Source organism: Mustelus asterias, chromosome 15 (genome assembly GCF_964213995.1).
Source record: "Mustelus asterias chromosome 15, sMusAst1.hap1.1, whole genome shotgun sequence".
Lineage (NCBI taxonomy): Eukaryota > Metazoa > Chordata > Chondrichthyes > Carcharhiniformes > Triakidae > Mustelus > Mustelus asterias.
In genome coordinates, this window is record NC_135815.1 from 38,832,594 (window position 1) to 38,853,235 (window position 20,642).

At 42.6% G+C, this 20,642-nt stretch overlaps 1 protein-coding gene across 1 annotated transcript in view; it reads left to right on the plus strand.

Annotated features, from left to right (window-relative positions):
- ush2a (Usher syndrome 2A (autosomal recessive, mild)) overlaps window positions 1-20,642 on the plus strand; it is a 916,330-nt gene that overhangs the window by 657,322 nt on the left and 238,366 nt on the right. Inside the window, exons 45-46 of the mRNA XM_078230465.1 lie at window positions 5,204-5,413; window positions 18,980-19,182. Coding sequence (XP_078086591.1) covers window positions 5,204-5,413; window positions 18,980-19,182 — 413 coding nt within the window. The remainder of the gene's footprint in view (window positions 1-5,203; window positions 5,414-18,979; window positions 19,183-20,642) is intronic.

Below are 20,642 nucleotides of genomic sequence, written 5' to 3' on the forward strand. Positions count from 1 at the left end.
CCCCCCCCCCCCCACCGTATCAACCTCCAGTCCCTGTGTAAGGAATGTAACTAGACAGTTACCCATAGATCCGACCAAAGAACACACCCGTCAACTCAACACTCTGATCAAAACCTTTGATCCGGACCTTCAGAGCACCCTCCGTGCTCTCATCCCACGTACTCCACGGGTTGGAGATCTCTACTGCCTCCCAAAAATACACAAGGCAAACACACCCGGCCGTCCCATCGTTTCAGGAAATGGAACCCTGTGCGAGAACCTCTCCGGCTATGTCGAGGGCATCTTGAAACCCATTGTACAAAGAACCCCCAGCTTTTGTCGCGACACTACGGACTTCCTACAGAAACTCAACACACATGGAGCAGTTGAACCAGGAGCACTCCTCGTCACAATGGATGTCTCGGCACTCTACACCAGCATCCCCCACGATGATGGCATTGCTGCAACGGCCTCAGTACTGAATGCCGTCAACTGCCAGTTTCCAGATGCAATTTTACAACTCATCCGCTTCATCCTGGACCACAATATCTTCACCTTCAACAACCAGTTCTTCATCCAGACACACGGAACAGCCATGGGGACCAAATTCGCACCTCAGTATGCCAACATCTTCATGCACAGGTTCGAACAAGACTTCTTCACCGCACAGGACCTTCAACCGATGCTATACACTAGATACATCGATGACATTTTCTTCCTTTGGAGTCATGATGAGCAATCACTGAAACAACTATATGATGACATCAACAAGTTCCATCCCACCATCAGACTCACCATGGACTACTCTCCGGAATCAGTTGCATTCTTGGACACACGCATCTCCATTAAGGACGGTCACCTCAGCACCTCACTGTACCGCAAGCCCACGGATAACCTCATGATGCTCCACTTCTCCAGCTTCCACCCTAAACACGTAAAAGAAGCCATCCCCTACGGGCAAGCCCTCCGAATACACAGGATCTGCTCGGATGAGGAGGATCGCAACAGACACCTCCAGACGCTGAAAGATGCCCTCATAATAACAGGATATGGCGCTCGACTCATCGATCAACAGTTCCGACGCGCCACAGCGAAAAACCGCACTGACCTCCTCAGAAGACAAACACGGGACACGGTGGACAGAGTACCCTTCGTCATCCAGTACTTCCCCGGAGCGGAGAAGCTACGGCATCTCCTCCGGAGCCTTCAACATGTCATTGATGAAGACGAACATCTCGCCAAGGCCATCCCCACACCCCCACTTCTTGCCTTCAAACAACCACGCAACCTCAAACAGACCATTGTCCGCAGCAAACTACCCAGCCTTCAGGAGAACAGTGACCACAACACCACACAACCCTGCCACAGCAACCTCTGCAAGACGTGCCGGATCATCGACACGGATGCCATCATCTCACGTGAGAACACCATCTACCAGGTACACGGTACCTACTCTTGCAACTCGGCCAACGTTGTCTACCTGATACGCTGCAAGAAAGGATGTCCCGAGGCATGGTACATTGGGGAAACCATGCAGACGCTACGACAACGGATGAATGAACACCGCTCGACAATCACCAGGCAAGACTGTTCTCTTCCTGTGGGGGAGCACTTCAGCAGTCACGAGCATTCAGCCTTGGATCTTCAGGTAAGTGTTCTCCAAGGCGGCCTTCACAACACACGACAGCGCAGAGTCGCTGAGCAGAAACTGATAGCCAAGTTTCGCACGCATGAGGACGGCCTAAACCGGGATGTTGGATTTATGTCACATTATCAGTAACCCCCACAGCCTGCCTCCTGGACTTGCAGAATTTCACTAGCTGTTCTGTCTGGAGACAATACACATCTCTTTAACCTGTGTTGAATGCTCCCTCCACCCACACTGTCTGTACATTTAAGACCTGGCTGGCTGTAGAGATTTGCATTCTAATCAGTATTCTGTAATTTGATTTCTGTGTCTGTTTGAACTGTTTGAGAACAGATATCCACTCCATCTGACGAAGGAGCTGTGCTCCGAAAGCTTATGGTATTTGCTACCAAATAAACCTGTTGGACTTTAACCTGGTGTTGTGAGACTTCTTACAAGGAATGGGTTAACACGCCTTCCAATCAAGTCCTAATTTGATGTCAATTATTCAGTAGAAATCACTGATATATAAAGGGTCACAGGTGGCACTATTTTGTTGGTGGAGAATTGTGTGTGAAGTTGGATCAAAGAAATAAAGGTACTTTGTGAAGATGCAGAACTCGTATCTCCTTTATTCTACAGTGACCGAGAGGCTCAAACATCCTGCACTAAGAACACCCCTAGAGTGGGGCCATAAAATCCAGTCCCTTATACCCAGGAGTATTTAATGCACAATCTTGCCCTTTTTTGAGCCAGTTCTCCATTATCACCACAGGATCACATTCCCACTTGGCTATCTGAGCCTGCAGCTCACCAACCTTATTTACCATGCCTTGTGCCTTCACATACTTCCTCCCCCTTCAGATAACATGCCCTAAGAGGGCTTTGGTAACCATGGACTTCCATTGGATTGGTCCAGGATTATGCTTGGCAAAGTACTGCACTGGCCTTCTGCAGCATGACTCTTCAGGATACTCTCCTGCCCTTCCTACCCGCCATCAGGCTTACTGGAAGGATTTACTGGCTGATAATCAACCAATTTGACTACGTTATGAACACACTTACTGTGGCCATCAAGTCCCGGAGCGGGACCCAGAGCTTGGGACCCAGAGGTAAACTACAACTGTGCCACAAGTTCTCACCTTCACGTGCATGTTTTCTAAATCTATTTTAGACTTTATTGCATTCCCTCTTACTCTGATTGGATTTGTCCTGCTTTTTTTTTTGTGCAGGACTTACCTGGGCCAATTTTCACGTTGTTGGATAGATGCCAGTGGTGTAACTGTACTGGGTTATTTAGCTAGGAGCGAGACCAGACCTGAAGCAAAAGTATTCAGTGCTACAACTGGGATGTGGTCAGGCCCCACAGCCTTACTGAGTCTGGTGAACTTGGTTCTTTCTTGCTATCATTTGGAGTAAATCAAATTGGCTGAAGGCTGGTGTCTGTGCTACTTGTATCCTCAGGAGGAGACTGAGATAGATCATTCACTTGGCTCTTTGAACTGAAGGTAATTACTTCAGCTTTGACTTTTGTACTGACATGTTGGGATGGGAATGTTTGTAGAGCCTACTCAATCAGTACTAGCCTTGTTGTGGAGCTGGCTACCTGGAAATTTTGAGGAATGACATAGGCAGGAATAGTCTATTTTGCAATCATTGCATTCAGTAGTATGATGGTCGATATGGTGGAAAGTCTCACAACACCAGGTTAAAGTCTAATAGGTTTATTTGGAATCACAAGCTTTCGGAGCGCTGCTCCTTCATCAGGTGATAAAGGAGCAGCGCTCCGAAAGCTCGTGATTCCAAATAAACCCGTTGGACATTAACCTGGTGTTGTGAGACTTCTTACTGTGCCCACCCCAGTCCAACACCGACATCTCCACATGATGGTAGACATGTGTGAAGAGTTCCATTCCACATTCATTCATACCCAGTTGGACCATTGCATCCACTTGGCTTTTTAAAAAATTAAAAATAAAGTACTGCAGATGTTGAAAATCTGAAATAAATGCGGAAGATAGTAGGAACACTCAGTAGTTCTGGCAGTATCTATAGAGAAGCACGTTTAAGGTTTCACATTAATGAATTTGTGTTCTGATGAAAGGTTATCAGCCCGAAGCACAGATGCTGCTGGATGTATTTCCAGCATTTTCTCTTCTTTACAGTTGCCTTTTGCAGGAACTGGCCTTGCTTCTGAGAGGTTTTGGACCACAGGCAAAATGTGGTATCCTTAGAAAAGCATATTGTAAATCAACAAACCACCCTTCGTTCTTCCCACTGCACTCTCCAAAAAAGAAAATCTGATCATGCTCAGCAACTTTGACTGAAAGCAAACCAGCTGCTGGAGTTTTCCCAGTCCCTGCTGGCTGCAGCTCTGAGAGTGTTCAGGTTGGCCTAGTTTACAAACCTCCACAAAAGGGCATGATTCAAATTGATGTACTTTCCCCGAATGACACTGTATTCATGCAGGATATTGCTGAGGCACAGGCCAGTCAGTGTTGATATGTGTATATAATGGAGTAGTTTGTAATCCCTTTCACATTAGATAATCAAGCCAATATTTACTTTGGAATAATGTGGATGCAATATAAGATGAAAAAAATCCCAAATAATCCAGCAAAGTTCCACGGAGTCATAAATCTCTGACAAAATCTCTCCCAAACTAGAAGGTGTAGAATTTAAGCAATACAATCTGACTCAGCTTGAAATAAATGAAGTTGTCTTTGATACATATCAACATTGGGCAGACTCTTACTGGCAGGTTTGTCAGCAGGGGTCCCGTAAAATTCTGTGGGTGTCTTTCCCACCACCGAGCCACCCGCCCCCAGTCTGGTCATGATTTAACAGACCCAGACCCAGGGCAGCCTGCCAAGACTTTGCAACAAGTGGCCAAATAAAGGCCATTTAAGGGCTCTTTACAACTTGGCTGCTATTTTCCAGCCTTGTGGGAGGTTAGTGATGGGTGGGAAGCCTAGCTTGAGGCAGAGGGGCGGGGGTTTGGGATGGGTGGGGGAATGGGGAACGTGCCTGCTTTATGACCTCCTTTTCTGATCGGAGTCCACCTGCAGCTCCCCTGCATTTCCCCCCCCTCTCCCCACCCCCACAAGGTTGCCTTCCGGGTATCTCCTCCACCCCCAGCCTGTGCACTCCAGCACCTCCCCCCCACCCCCCCCCCACCACCCTCCCCAACCCAACCCCATGTTTCCCGTACCCACCACTCCTCTGCCCAGGGCTTCCTATCCTGGCCTTGCCAAGAACTACCACCCACAACCTTCTTGCCATCCCGCAAGCGGCTCCTGGCTATTTTTCTTTGGCAATGAGATGCAGTGTCCACTGATTCCAATGGTGCTGCTGACCAATCAGATTGGCTGGCAACTCCCAAAGGCAGGACGTACTCCCCAGACAAGGGTTGTCTCCACCAATTAATGCTCCCACCACCTGTAAAATCCTGTTCAGTTCAATTTAGATGCTAATAATTGCAATGGCTGGAACAAAATATAATTTTCTTTGCCATTTTCAGTAAATGTAAATCGCTGAAGGATGACCAGTCAGCCTTAGTAGTTTAGCTCATTATCTTCTACTCTTTTTAAATTAAAGCATTGCAAGAATTGGAGGGAGATGTGGAATGTTACAGCCTATACATCAATTCAACTGCCCACAGCAACTCTCTGTCCTTCCCGGCTGATGTGAACTATACACAGATTGACGATTTGCATTCAAACACCGAATATTGGCTTTTCATCGAGGTCTCCAACGGAGCCCATAGTGCCAGGAGCGAGATGGTGCATGTGACAACATCTGATGGGGGTTAGTAAAATCACAGATGTTCAAGACTGTTTAAAATCTGAGAATAAATGTGATTGATTTTTGTGGAGGTTGAAATCAGTCATCCATCCATAATAAAATTTCCTGTTATTGAAGGAAAATAGCTAAAACGCTAAAATCCTTAAGTGCTGTTGTCATCAAGTGATAGATCAATAAGGGCCCCAGTGAGACAGTTGCAGATAGCTCTAATAGAGTATATTAGCACAGTTTGTTCAGATCTTCCCATGTGTACCAGCATATATCCACACTGCTGTTTGGAAAATACAACATGCCCTGTCAATAAATGGGAGAATATAAAAACGATTAATGTTTCTAAGTGATTTCATCTGCAGAGCAGTGAGCTTTTAGGATGGCAGGTGAATGCCGAGCCATACCTAATGTACCCGGAGATTCGATGTTCGACCATTGCTCAAAAGGAATCTTCCCCTGAGACTTTTAACTTGCCTGTACCTGGAGAGAGGGTGAGCTTCACGTAAATATCTGCAGTAAATAGCCCCTTCTTTTTTAACCGACTTGAGTCCATAAGAACTAAAGCAGGGTGAAGTTACCAGAAGTGAATGGGATAGCCTTTCACCTATCCTCCAATAAAACTTCCAGATAATCACTTGCAGGATAGGGACAGGCGCAATGTTTTTACTGGATTACATTTGGACTCACTTTGACATCTAAAATGTTCAGAAATTCATATTATTTCTGGTCAGCCATTGCATTAAATAAAACGGTTGGCAAAGTCAAACCATCAGGTCTCGTAGCGACTCAAAACAAAAATACCACACAAAATATTCCTTTGGCTTTCCAAAAGTCTTCACAATAGGATAACTTTATGAAAGGGAAATCCTGAGTGATGGATTGATGGAGCTCTTTGAGGGGATAAGTGGCAGGTGGATAAGAGACAGGTGGATAAGAATGTACAAGGATAAGGATGTTGGCAGCAAACCGATCAACTTTAATAAAGGCTGTCCTGATGAAATAATATGCTGGTCTTAACAAGCCGAGTCATTTCCGACTCCTTCTCTGCATCTGGATCCAATCTGATTGGCCAGCAGCTCTGGAGGATGGGAATTCCTTCCACTCAGGGGTAGAACTCCCACACTCAGCTTGTTAAGACCATCCCCAGCATATTATTTCAATGGGACAGCCTTCTTTAACATTGGTTGGTTTGCTACCAACATCCTTATCCTTAATCATCCTTATCCACCTGCCACTTATACCCTCAAAGAACTCTAATTGATCCATCACACAGGATTTCCCTGTCATAAAGCTATCCTATTGTTAAGAAGTACAACCTGGTGCTGAGTACTGAGATGTATATAGATCTGTAAATAAACAAGAATAGTTTTTACGAATCGTAGTCTCTGGTAGCATTCTTAGGATAACAGGCAAACCTTAAAGAAATCCCAACTAGACTTTGAACTCAAGATGAAATATTCCTCAATGGCATTATCCCACACAATCCCCACATCCCTTGATGTTGTCTGTATTCAGAAATTCTCTCTTGAACATAGTCAATGACTGAGCTTCCACAGCCCTCTGGCTAGAGAATTCCAAAGATTCACAACCCTCTCAAATGAAGAAATTCCTCCTCACCTCAGTCCTAAATGGCTATTCTGAGAATGTGTCCCCTAGTTCTAGACCCCTCAGCCAGGGAAATATCCTTTCTGCATTGACCCTGTCGATATCCCCTTAAGAATTTCATAAGTTTCAATAAGATCACCTCTCATTCTTCTAAACTCTCGAGAATGCAGGCCTAGTTTCCTCACTCTCTCCACAGGACAGTACCATCACCTCAGGAATTAGTCTGGTGAACCTTTGCTGCAATCCCTTTATGGCAAGTATATCCTACTTTCGGTAAGGGGACTAAAATTATACACGATAGTTTAGGTGCAGTCTAACCAAGGTTCTATCCAATTAAGGCAAGACATATTTGCTCCAGCACTCAAATCCTTTTGCAATGAAGGCCATCTGACTTCCTAATTGCTTGCTACACCTGCATGTTAGCTTTTGGTGACTCATTCACAAGGACACCCAGGCCTCTTTGGGCATCAACACTTTCCAATCTCTCCCCATTTAAGAAATACTGTACACCTCCATTCTTCCTATCAAAGTGGATAACCTTACACTTGTCCCCATTATATTCCATGTTCTTCCTCACTCACTAGGCCTTTCCAAATCCCCTTAAAGCCTCCTCGCGGTATCCTTACAACACACATTCCCACCCTGTTTTGTGTCATCCACAAACTTGGAAAAATTACAATCAGTACCCAGATCCAAACCATTGACATATTTGTGAAAATCTGGGGACCCAAGTAGTGACTTTTCCTGCTAATGTGAGTTTAAGTTTTAAGTTTATTTATTGGTGTCACAAGTAGGCTTACATTAACACTGCAATGAAGTTATTGTGAAAATCCTCTAGTCATCACACTCCAGCGCCTGTTCAGGTACAACTGAGGGAGAATTTAGCATGGCCAGCGCACCTAACCAACATGTCTTTCGGACTGTGAAATGAAACCGGAGCACCCGAAGAAAACCGACGCAGACACGGGGAGAACGTGCAGACTCTGCACAGACAGTGACCTAAGCCAGGAATCGAACCCGGGTCCCTGGCCCTATGGGACTGAAGTGCTAACTAACCATTGTGCCACCATGCCACCCGTTTAATGACCCGTTTATTCTCACTCTCTGTTTTCAGTCTGTTAACCTATCCTCAATCCATGCCAGAATATTACCACCTATATCATGTGCTCTAATTTTGTTCACTAACCTCCTATGTGGGTCCTTATCTAAAATCCTCTGAAAGTTCACTGGCTTCCCCTTATATTTTCTGCCCATAACATCCTCAAAGAAATTCCCAATACGTTTGTCAAATGTGATTTCCCTTTCATAAATCCATGTTGACTCGGCCAATCAGGTCATTATTTTCTAAGGTGGGATTTTCCGGCCCTTCCAGCCAGTGGGATCTTTTGGTCCAGCAGCAAGATAGGCAAGTCACACAAATGCTGTAGACATCGGCGGGACCAGAATATCCTGCGGGGACCAGAATATCCTGCGTGCACCAATGATGTGCTGCCTCCACCGCTGGAAAACGCACTGGAAAATCCCATCCTTGGTGTTGAGTTATCACATCTTTTATAATAGATTCTAGCATCTTCCCTATAACCTTTTGGGCAAACAGGTCTGTAGTTTGCTGTTTTCTCTGTCCCTCCTTACTTAAATAGTGGGGTTACATTTGGAACCCCTCCATCTGCAGATACCCATCCAGAATCAGTAGAATATTGAAAGGTGGCCATTAGTGCATCCACTAGCTCTATAGCCATCTCTTACAGTACTCTGAGATGTGCATCTTCAGGTCCTATGTATTTATCAATCTTCATTAATTTCTCCAATACTACGTTTTTTTTCACTAATACTAATTTCTTTCAATCCCTTGGTTCTTTATTATTTCTGGGAGGTTATTATATCTTCTTCCATGAAGACAGAAACAAAGTAATGATTTAACTTCTCTGCCATTTCTCTATTCCCCATTATAAATTCTCCTGTCTCTCCCCATAAGGGATCCACATTTTTGCGGTATGTTCCTTTTTACACACCTATAGAAGCTTTTATAGTACATTTTTATATTTCTTGCTAGTTTACATTCATACTTGATACTCTCTTTCTTTATGAGTCACTTGGTCCTCCCTTGCTGAATTCTAAAATGCTCTGGATCTCCAGGTTTCCTACTTATGTGCCAACTTTAAAAGCCTCTTCCTTTAGTCTAGTACAAGCTTGTCCAACTTTTTTAAGCAAGGGGCCACATTCTCATTTTTTTCTCATTCAAGGGCTGGTGAGCAAATTTCAAAAAGGTAAGATTTGGCGCAACATTAAAGATGAATTTGAAGGAAGGTGTGAAGAGAGGAAATAACTTGCTGAGCAAAAATTATGCAATGTCAAAGCAATAAATTGATAATTTAAAATAATTCATAATGAGTAAAGATGAACATTAGAGTCAAATTGTGTTTTTCTGGCTCACTCTCAGTCTGAGGGTACTTGTGCCCTCACCCACACCCACTGTGTGAGTTGGTGTGACTCCATTGGGGGTGTGAGTGTACACACGGACACACCAGCAGCCAGTCACTTCTCCCTCACGCCAGCAGTCAGTCTGTTCTCCACCCATTGGCAGAGCCAGTTTCTCTTCCACCACCCTCCCCTACCAACAGCCAGTCTCCTCCCACAACCCGGTAGTCAATCCCTTCCCCCATTCAGCAGCCATTTTCCTTCCGGCCAGCAGTCACTCAGTCCCTGCTTGGCAGCCACTTTCTCCATGCCCATCATGTCTGTCAGCCACTTTGACTCTCCCCACCCCGCCACCCCACTCTGAAAACCTCCCTGCATCCCTGGCAGGCATACCATTATTGTCATGGAATCTTAGGCCTCAGGCTGAAGAAAGCTGCTCCTCCAATCAGAGACTGGCAGCGGGCTTTTCTGGCCGACCTCAGCCCAAGACCAGAAAATCCTGCCCAAGGTCAATGGACATTTGCATTGTCTTGTCTCGCCTGCTATGATTCCCGTGGCAGGCAGGACAAGAAAATTCCACCCTGGATCTCTCCAACATTTGCTGTCGATTGGCTCACTCGCAACTCTGGCAACAGCAAACTCAAGAAAGAAACAGCCTATGACTGGAGGAGCAGTTCCTTGAAGATTCTTCAAATTCACTTGCCGACATTTTGAACACTGGGTCCACAGGCTGCATAGAGAGCCTTGGCAGGACAAATCTGGTCTATTACAACCGTTAACTTTGTTTGTTAGTCCCAGTTGACTTACTTTTCCTGTTGGGTTTTAGTGCCTTTAAAGAACATTTGCTGTAAACCATGTAGTAACTCTTTAAGTACTAGCCATTGCCTGTGAATCATTATACTATCTATCACAGCCAACTTGCCCCTCATAACTTCCTTTGTTTCAATTTAAGACCCCAGTTTCAGTTTGATGTACATTGTTTCCAAAATCAATGTAAAATTCTATCATATTATGGAAACCCTTCCCTAAAGGTTCTGTTGGAACAAGATTATTAATTAGTCCTTTCTCATTGCATAATGTTAGGTCTAAAATAGCCTGTTCCCTAGTTGGTTCCCCAATGTACTGTTCTAGAAAACTATCTTGCACACATGCCAGGAATTTGTCCTCCACAGCATTAGCACTTGTTAGATTTAACCTGTTTATATGTAGATTCATGTCACCCACGATTATGGTTTCACCTTTGCACCTCTAATTTCCTGATTTATACTGTGCCCTAAATTACCACTATGGTTTGGTGGCCAATAAACAACTCCTACCAATATATGCTGCCCCTTGCTGTTTCATAACCCAACCCAAAAGGATTCTACATCTTGTACTTCTGACTTAAGATCCCCTCTCACTAATGTACTGATCTCATCCCTTATTATCAGTGCTACCCCAACTCCTTTTCCTTTTTGTCTTTCCTTCCTAAATGTAGAATATCCTTGCGTATTCAGTTCCCAGCTTTGGTCACCCTGCAGCCAAGCTTCCATAATGGCAATTAGATCATACCCATTTACTTCGATTTGTGCTGGCAGTTCACCTACTTTGTTGTGAATATTGTGTGCGTTTAGTTAGTGTGCCTTTAATTCTGCCTTTTTAACATTATTCCGTACTTTGACTTTACTTGATGCTGCCTTCTGCTCTCAGTTGCTACTTTGTTTTTCTCCTGAATGCCCTCTGAGGTGCCCGTCCCCCTGACAAGCTTGGCTAAGGGTTATTAGGGTTTTCAGTTATTTATATACAGCAAACCAAATGGCAAATGAGCAATGTGCTCACCAGTTTCACTAATTCTTGGCATTCATTGTTGCTCTGAAACAACTTTCTGGGCCATTTATTTGAACAGTTAGGAGTCAACCATGTCAATGTGGGATAGAGTCATATCTATGCCAAACTAGGCAACAATGGGAGATTACCTATCCTAAAAGAATTAGCTGAGATTTTACCACAACCTGTCAGTTTCACAATCACTTTTACTGATGGTAGCTTTTTAGTTCCAAATTGAGAAAGTGAATTCTCTGGGCAGGATTTATCACACATGCTTCACCATGGCGGGAGGTGGCCCATCATTGGCCGGTGGCAAGATCTTCTGGTCCTGCTGTTGGCAATAGGGTTTTCCTGTTGAATGCACCCCTTGCCACTGTAATACCCACAGTTGGAGGTGCTCTGCTTGTGGGCTGGAAAACCCCATTGACATGATTCACCAGAAATTTCCTGCGTAAATTTTCAAACTGCCATGGTTGCATTTTTAAATAAAATGTCTGGATCCCTAGTTCAGTAATAGAACCATTACGTTACATTACAATACCACTGCCCCACCTCCATATACCACCTGCCTCACCCAATCCCATTCAGAATTTAGGAACTTTATCTCTCGCTCTCCTCCCAAAGGAACAATTTTTAATAGGACAAGGCCATTGCTGACAATATTTTATGCTGAGTAGAATTTAATGCATTGATCAATTTGAATAAATGTAACCAGTAAATACCAGACTTTTCTATAATCTGTTAACTACAGGGAATACATTTTTATGGGAAATAAAAGCATACCAAAAGGCCCCAAAACAGAACAAATGCCTTCCATGAAACTGGCTTTGACAAAAGAAAGGAAAAAGGCAGTTTAATGCAACATTAATTGGACAGTTTGGAACAACTTAAAAAAATTAGAAGTCTGGCATATATGCTAGTTAGAATCTCATTGTATGTGAATAATGAGGTGTTAACTGACCCATGTAGATGAACGATTAATAGATCAGCATTTGCAAAAATGAGAAAGGGGATCATTAATCTGTTGTTTAAGTGCGCAATTTGTGTATAGACTGCAAAACTATACACTTAAATGAAAATTACTGTTATTATACACTTGACAGAACAGGTTTCGGGAAAACAGATGGGAGGAGGTATGTTGGTTTAAAATAAACTTGAACAAGATATGCAATTAAGTGAACCAAAGTATCTAAATTTAAATGTCAGCTCTTCGTCAAATTATTCCATTTTTTAAAGAACTTTTGTCTGTCTTTTCCCTAACTTGGTCTCCTCTTGTCGGCTATATAAAGACAGAAAAGGCAGGAACCGTTGTAAAACTGGCTAGTAGGATGCATGCAAGAGCTGTCAGAGTTGAGTCTCATTTTAATTTTTCTTCTTTCCATTGAAGAAACGCTTGACTTCTGCCAAGCCCACCATCCCGCACATTCATAATGTAGAGACTGATGACCCAGGAGTGTGGGACCTGATAACTCATCTCGGCAAGGAGCGCCAATCCAAACCACTGTGGCCACTGTACCTCACAATTATTCTTTGCTGTTCAATAAAAATAATTAGCAAAGTAATAATAATTACAGGGCCATCATTCAGGTTGACACCAACTTCAGAATGGTTATGTAAACTCTTCATTTCAGCCAATTTATGCTAAAAGAGCAGCACAGGATATTTAGAATGGGCAGAAGAAGAAAATGAAGTAAAAATGGTGATGCATGCAGAAAAATATTGAAAATACACAATGGGTCCACCATCTCCTACAAAGAGAATAGGCAAGTTAAAATCTCGATTGAACATGTTTTATAAGAGTGAAAAGGGGATGAAAAGGATCTGTTTTAGGTCCAACAAAAGCCTGAGAATGGGCTTATTAAAAAAAGCATGACTTGCCAGAGGAAGGACATAAGTCAACTCATCGAGGCTGGAAAAAGGAGCCTGACACTTTTCACCTCTTCCAGTTTATTTTCATGCTTCACAAGCCAAGACACCCATTAACTGAGCCTCGTTCTAGTATTTAGTGCATCTGAGCTGCTGTCTTTCCTTGTTGCTTCACCTTCCCTCTTTATTTTCGATGCTCATGAATCATTGAATTGGCAGCTGAAAAGGAGATCATTTGGTCCATTGGGGCAGTGGCCATGCCAATTCATCAGCTGGAAGTTAGAGCTGAACTTTCACAGAATTATATCAGTGTAGAAGACTATTATTCAATCAATCGTCTATGCAATGGCTCTCCAAGTGAGCCTTATGAATTAGGACCAGCGTCCTGCCTTTTTCCCATAAATCTGTGCATTGTTTCTATTCAAATAATCATCCATGGCCTCTTGAATGTTTTGATGACTAAGCTCTCACAAGTAGAAGATAGAGAAAGTTGAGTGGAGAGGCACACTATCACACCCCACCCTGACTTTCAGTTTGTTCCCCATGCCCCAGTCAATAATGCCAACAGCTTCACTTTCACCACCCCCATCAGAGGTAAATGATGGACAAGAGCCAGGGTCCAGGGTCCAAAACAAATTTCTTACTGGCACTACCAACTCGAAATAGCACCAGGAGAAAAGTGGTGGTAAACCCTAATGTGGAAGTTTGAAGCTCCCACTTCAACGATGCTTAGAGAATCCAAAGTCTACTTTTCTGCTTCCAAAATGACTCCACTTCCTCACTTCTCAGAGACGAGAACCATAATTGTACAGTGCAGAATCTAGAACTAGGAGGTGACTGTTTAAAAATAAGGGGTCATCTGTTTAAAACAGGTGAGGCAAAATGTTTTCTCTGAGGGTTTGAGAGTCTTTGGAACTCTCTTCCTGAAAAGGCAGTGGATTCTTTGAATAATTTTAAAGCAGAGGTGGATAGATTCTTGGTATGCTTGGAGGGTAAAAGTTTATTGGGAGTAGGCGGAGTGCAGATTTGCGGTTACTATCAGATCAGCCATGACCTTATTATATGGCGGAGGAGGCTCATGGGGCCAAATGGTCTGCTCCTTGTTTGTGGAAGATGCAAACTGGTCCAGGGTCATAAAAGAATCAATGCCCCATGCAGTAGTCTAAAGATGGGGGTTAGGAAACCCAACCCCATGCTGTAATCCTGTTTGCACGCCCATGCTGCCTCTTTTATATATTTTTCAAAGCCCTATCCATCTCTCTTTTATTGTATCATAGTCTCTGCCTTAAGAGCTGCTTGTGATAAAACATTTTATGGTGTCATGACTCCACATGAAAAATAAATTCTAACTTCCCCCTTCACCTTCAAGTGTTCATCCCAATTTTATATCCTCTTGTTACCAATTTACCAACCAGTGGAAGCAAATTTTCTTTATATACTCTCAAAAAATCATACATAACATTGAAAACCTTCATTGGGTCCCTTTCAGATTCTCATTCCGATGAGAAAAAACCCATTGTTCAAGCCTTTCTTCATGAAAATAGACGGTTTCTATTTTGCCAGTATCTTTTGTTTGTGGTGACTGTACAATATTCCAATTGTGACTTAACAATAAATTGTATAAATTTAACATCATTTCCTTACTTTCATTATTCAGTGCTCCTGCGTATAAATCACAGAATCTGTTATTGTAAATGTGTTGTTTCCTGACTGTGGAAACAATATAAATACCATCAAAACCCCTCATAATTTTGAACACCTCTATTTAATCTTCCCTTTGCATTCTCTGCAATTTCTCCCCAGTTCTGTGCGCCGCCAAAATTCCTAATGCTTGATAACTATGCCATTTTCCACCTGCACTCCCAATCTATGTACCTGCCTTGCCCGATTCTCTACTCAACTGTTAATCTGTTTTCTCTGCTTTTAAATTCTGATGTACTGTATCGGCATTTTCACCGCTGCCAGTGGGGATGGAGAATTTGGCACTTGGCCAAATCTCCGTTCACTGCATAGAATCCCACTGGTGTGAGTGGCCAGAGAATCCCACCCAGTATCTTTGATTGTATAATGTCTTCACTTTCTCATGCCCCACTGAGATGAGTTCCCATCCTATCTGATTTTAATACACCATTTGCCAGCACTTTCCTAAAGTTTTAATGTTTGTATTTATTGTCACAAGTAGGCTTACATTAGCACTGCAATGAAGTTACTGTGAAAAGCCCCTAGTCGCCACACTCCGGTGCCTGTTCAGGTACACTGAGGGAGAATTTCGCATGGTCAATGCACCTAACCAGCACGTCTTTCGGACTGTGGGAGGAAACGGAGCACTCAGAGGAAACCCACACAGACACGGCGAAAACGTGCAGACTCTGCACAGACAGTGACCCAAGCCGGGAATCAAACCTGAGTCCTGGGCGCTGTGAGGCAGCAGTGATCATCATTCTGCCACCATGCCGCCCCCCTGAACCCAAAACCAGCATTTCATACAAAATTGTCAGTTATCATATAATTTGATGCAATATATGATTGGAAGACTGTGGCCTAATGGTGATGTCTCTGGACTAGTAATCCAGAGGCCCTGGCTCAGGGGACATGGGTTCAGATTCTACTGTGGCAGACGGTGGGAGTAAAATTCAATTAATTAAAAACAAATCTGGAATTGAAAGTTATTTTCAGTAATGGTGACAAAGGGACGATTGTTGATTGGTCAAACACCCACCTGCTTCACTAATATCCCTTATGGAAGGAAACCTATCATCCTTACCTGGTCCGGCCTACAATAATGTGGTTGTTTCTGAATTGCCCTCTGAAATGGCCCAGCAATCTACTCAATTCAAGAAAATGAAGAATGTGCAACAAATGCTGCCCTTGCCAGTAATGTCCACATTACATCAAATAATTTTTTTTAAATGGGTAACCTGATGAATCCTTCATTAATTCTTAGTATAATTAACTCTCAGTATAATTCATTTGTCATGAACAGTTCAATCCCCATTGTGCTACAAATTCATAAAAATGTTTAAAATATGTTTTCTGTTGCAATTTCAGTTGCTATTCATGGGCTGGGAAACAGAATCAAGTTTTCTGGAAAAAAGTTTTTGTTCTGATTAATATTGTTCGTGTTCATATTTACAACAGTGAAGGTGCTAAAATGTTTTAACACCAAATAATAAACTGCAAATGCAGTTTAGTGAATTTTTTTTGTAAAAGGTGTTAATTTATAACACAGATTGCTTCGAGATTATAGAGTGATGGATCAATGCAACGTCAGCTCTGTAGTCTTTTGCACTCATCACAAATTGGGTGATGGGTGGAAAAAGAAATACGAAGCTCAAGTAGCACTTACCGACCATTCTACAATGCATGAGCGATCGGATTGCTCACACCAAGATCTTGGGGAGAGATTTTCAGTGGCCCAGTCTTGCACCAGGACCTAAATGCAGATGTCTTGGTGGTTTTGGTTGGCTGTCCATTGAACGGATTAAAATCCCACAAATGTCAGTTCCTGGAAGCAACCACTCTTAGGTAAATGAAGAAATGTCAACACATTTCCACCACATAGAATCATACCATAGAATCCCGACAGTGCAAAAGGAGGCCATTCGACCCTTCAATTCTCCAACCACAATCCCACCCAGGCCCTTTTCCCGTAACCTCACATATTTATCCTGCTGATCCCCCTGACACTAGGGTGAATTTAGCAAGGCCAATTCACCTAACCCGCACATCTTTGGATAAGATTCAACTCAAGTTAGTGACGGTGGCATCTGTGTTACACAGTTATAAAATAATATACATATAAAGTACTCATGATTTTATCTTAGGCACAAATTCTTAAATATTGAGATAATGGGAACTTGCACCAGAGCCACCTCAACTTCATCAATCCTCAAAGGTTTACAGCTTACTCATTTCCTTGGGCACTCCGAAGTAAATTGCATTGCAGTATTCTTCGCATCAAAGCATCAGTCTTAAATAAAAAAGTCCTTGCAGTTAATTCTAATGAAGCAATTTTAGATACACATCTGTAATACTGGGATTGTTGAATTATTTTCACAAGAAAGAAAAACTGATGCAAAGTATTTAGCCCCATCAACCATATTTTTACCTTCACAAATAACCTGCCCTTGCAATAGACTCCTGATTGTTCTAGAAGATAGCTGAAAAATTAATAATGCATTATTACTGCAATTATCCATTCTTTTTTCTTCTAACACTGTTTTAGGTTTGTGAAAACTGGTTTTAACGATCCTGATCAGCATGGACAAGTAAACTTTTATACATTGTAAAATATATTTTTCAAAGTTAGCTTCTTTTACGACATTGACATTTGGCCATTAAAGGCCATGGGGCAGCACAGTGGCATAATGGTTAGCACTGCTGTCTCACAGCTCCAGAGACCTGGGTTCGATTCCCTGCTTGGGTCATTGTTTGTGTGGAGTTTGCACGTTCTCCCCGGGTCTGTGTGGGTTTCCTCTGGGTGCTCGTGTTTCCTTCCACAGTCCCTTAGTGTCCCGGGATGCATAGGTTAGCGGGAGTAGTGGGGTAAAATATGTGGGGTTACGGGGATAAAGCCTGGTGGGATTGCTGTCGGTGCAGACTCGATGGGCCGAATGGCCGCCTCCTGCACTGCTGGGCTTCTATGGTTCTATGGTAAAGCTTTACCTAAACTTAAGCACTCATGTTCTCTCCCTAGGAATGCACAAGACTTCCTTATTTGTCAACATTTGTTTAAAAACAATCAAATTTTCTTCTGCATTACAATTTTTATTTTGCAACCGCACATCCTAATATATCTATATCGAAATCCATCCAGTAAGTGAAAAATTAATCCTCTTGAAATTAAGTGCCAACATTGAATTATCAGATGGTAACACAGCAGCCTGTAACATCCAGTCCACTATTGTAGAATCAAGAATCATAGAATCCCTACAGTACAGAAAGAGGCCATTCGGCCCATCGAGTCTGCACCGACCACAATCCCACCCAGGCCCTACCCCCATATGCCTACATATTTATCCACTAATCCCTCTAACCTACGCATCTCAGGACACTAAGGGCAATTTTTAGCATGGCCAATCAACCTAACCTGCACATCTTTGTATATTCAGGATCATATATAACTCAGCCAAGCAGCAACATTAAGAGCATTAGGTTAGTGCAGACTAGCACAGTGTAGACTGTGTTTATTTTTCCTCCAACTCTTTCCTTTGCTCTATCTTAGTATGTTTATCCCAATCAGAGATCTCTTCTAAACAGACTGAAGTGTGACCACTTTCCCTGATACACCTCCATCTTGGGGTTGGTTGGCACTTGTGGCAGTTAGGCTGATGGTGAAGCATACTGGAATAAATACTTACATATGCATCAGGAAGTTCACAATATTAAGCTTAGCTGCTCAATTGAGTTTGGCTTTCGTGGGTACAGAACAACCATCACCAATAAAAACCTGCCGATTAGCCGAGCACAGATTTTCCTTAAAATACATAATGCCTTCTCTATACACTGATTCCTGATCCACTATGACAGCAAAAACATATAGTTTTAATGAAAAATGAATCCAATTAAAGGATTTCAAAATGAAATCACTAAGAACTGCTAGAAATTCAATATTGAACATACATGAAATTGATCAGATTTAGTTGATAAATATATCCCTCAGAGTAATTTTGTCTTATTGAGATTGACGTCATTAATTTAGGTTACCGGTGTGCCTTCTCTGTCTTTGACTTGAGCCTCCTCTTGTTGGTTTCATATATATTTCAGTAAAATAACCGGATTTGCATTGAACCGTTTTTAAGTTTAAATGCTCATGCATGTTTCATTAACCAACTGGTTTTGGTGACAGCTGGAATTTAGACTGTTTTTCCTCTCCACTTATAGAGCCTGAAGGCATGCTACCTCCAGAGGTCAATGTGATCAATAGTACAGCTGTTCGTGTCATCTGGACATCACCATCAAAACCAAATGGTCTTGTCATTGAATATTCTATTTACGTGAATAAAAAGCAACATAATACAGGCACGAATTTACCTGGGTCTTATATATTGACAGACCTCCTTCCATTTACTGTGTATGAGATGCAGGTGAGGAGTGAACTGTTCATTTTGCATTATATAGTTAGTTATCATGTAATTCTGTGTTTCCCAGCTATTTCCTTCTATTTTTGTATATTGTACCCTTAATGCCCCGGGATGTGTAGGTTAGAGGGATTAGCAGGGGTAAATATGTAGCATTATGGGGATAGGGCCTGGGTGGGATTGTTGTCAGTGCAGACTTGATGGGCTGAATGGCTTCCTTCTGCACTGCAGGGTTTCTATGTTTCTGTGCCAGTTAAACCCGTGCATTTTGCTTTGATATAAAGCACTTTTAATTTTGGGTCAATTTTCATTATGTAGTGTAACTCTAATGTAAAGTCATCATTGTCAAATTTGGACAGGCAAAGTTAGACTACCACCAGGTAGGAATCTGATGTCAGTTTGACTCTGCCCCCCTCCTCACCATGGGCAGCAGGGGGTGCAAACAATGGGAAATCCCATTGACAACAGCGAGACCATCAGGTCCTGCCATTGGCCAATGGCAGACCACTTATGCCACTGTGAAACACGCAATGGGGGTGGGGGTGGGGCACGGAGGACGGAAAATACCACCCATGGTTTCACAAAAGTTGTAAAGTGGTCTAGTGGATTACCTGGAAATATTTAAGACTTCAAGATGCTTGCCAGTAGGTCAGTGGCCCTATAATGGATTTAATTTTCCTTGAAAAGAAAGCAAAGAGGAGCCATCAGGATAAGCAGAACTTTCTCTATAGGTCAACTAGATAATCCTAAGCATATATCCTCTGAGTAGGATAACTAGATTTTCATTTGTCAGTACTTATTTTTGTTACTGTTTTTCATTATATTGCTTTTGGAATCTTATATATATCTCTCCTTACAGAAGTGTAACATACCAAGTAAATAGTTCAACTTGTCTCACTTTATTGAACTTGTCGTGTTCAGTTCAAACACTTGAATCAATGGCCATCAATTCCGGTACAAATAATGAAGAATAATTATTCCTGGCACAAATTCTTTGCTTTCTATACTCTGAAAAAATTCAGAAACACAATCCAATTAAAGTCACAAATACCAAATAGCCACATTTAGAGAATGAGGTGTTTTTTGATGTTAATAAATAAGTACTCATTTCATTTTTCTCCCCAGTTTATTATCCAAGCATAAGAATGTCCCTTGAGACTGGCTCAGTTGGTAACACACTTATTTCTGAGTGACCATTCTGGGGGTTCTAATCCATACTTCAGCATTTGAACATAGACTTGTGGCTGACACTTCAGTGTAGTAGTGGGAAATCATAGAATCCCTATAGTGCAGAAGGAGGCCATTTGACCAATCAAGCCTGCACTGACAACAATCCTACCCAGGAGCTATCCCAGTAACCCTACAGATTTACCCTGCTAATCCCCCTGACACTGAGGGTCAATTTAGCATGGCCAATCAACCTAATGTGCACAAATTTGGAGTGTGGGAGGAAACCGGAGCTCCCG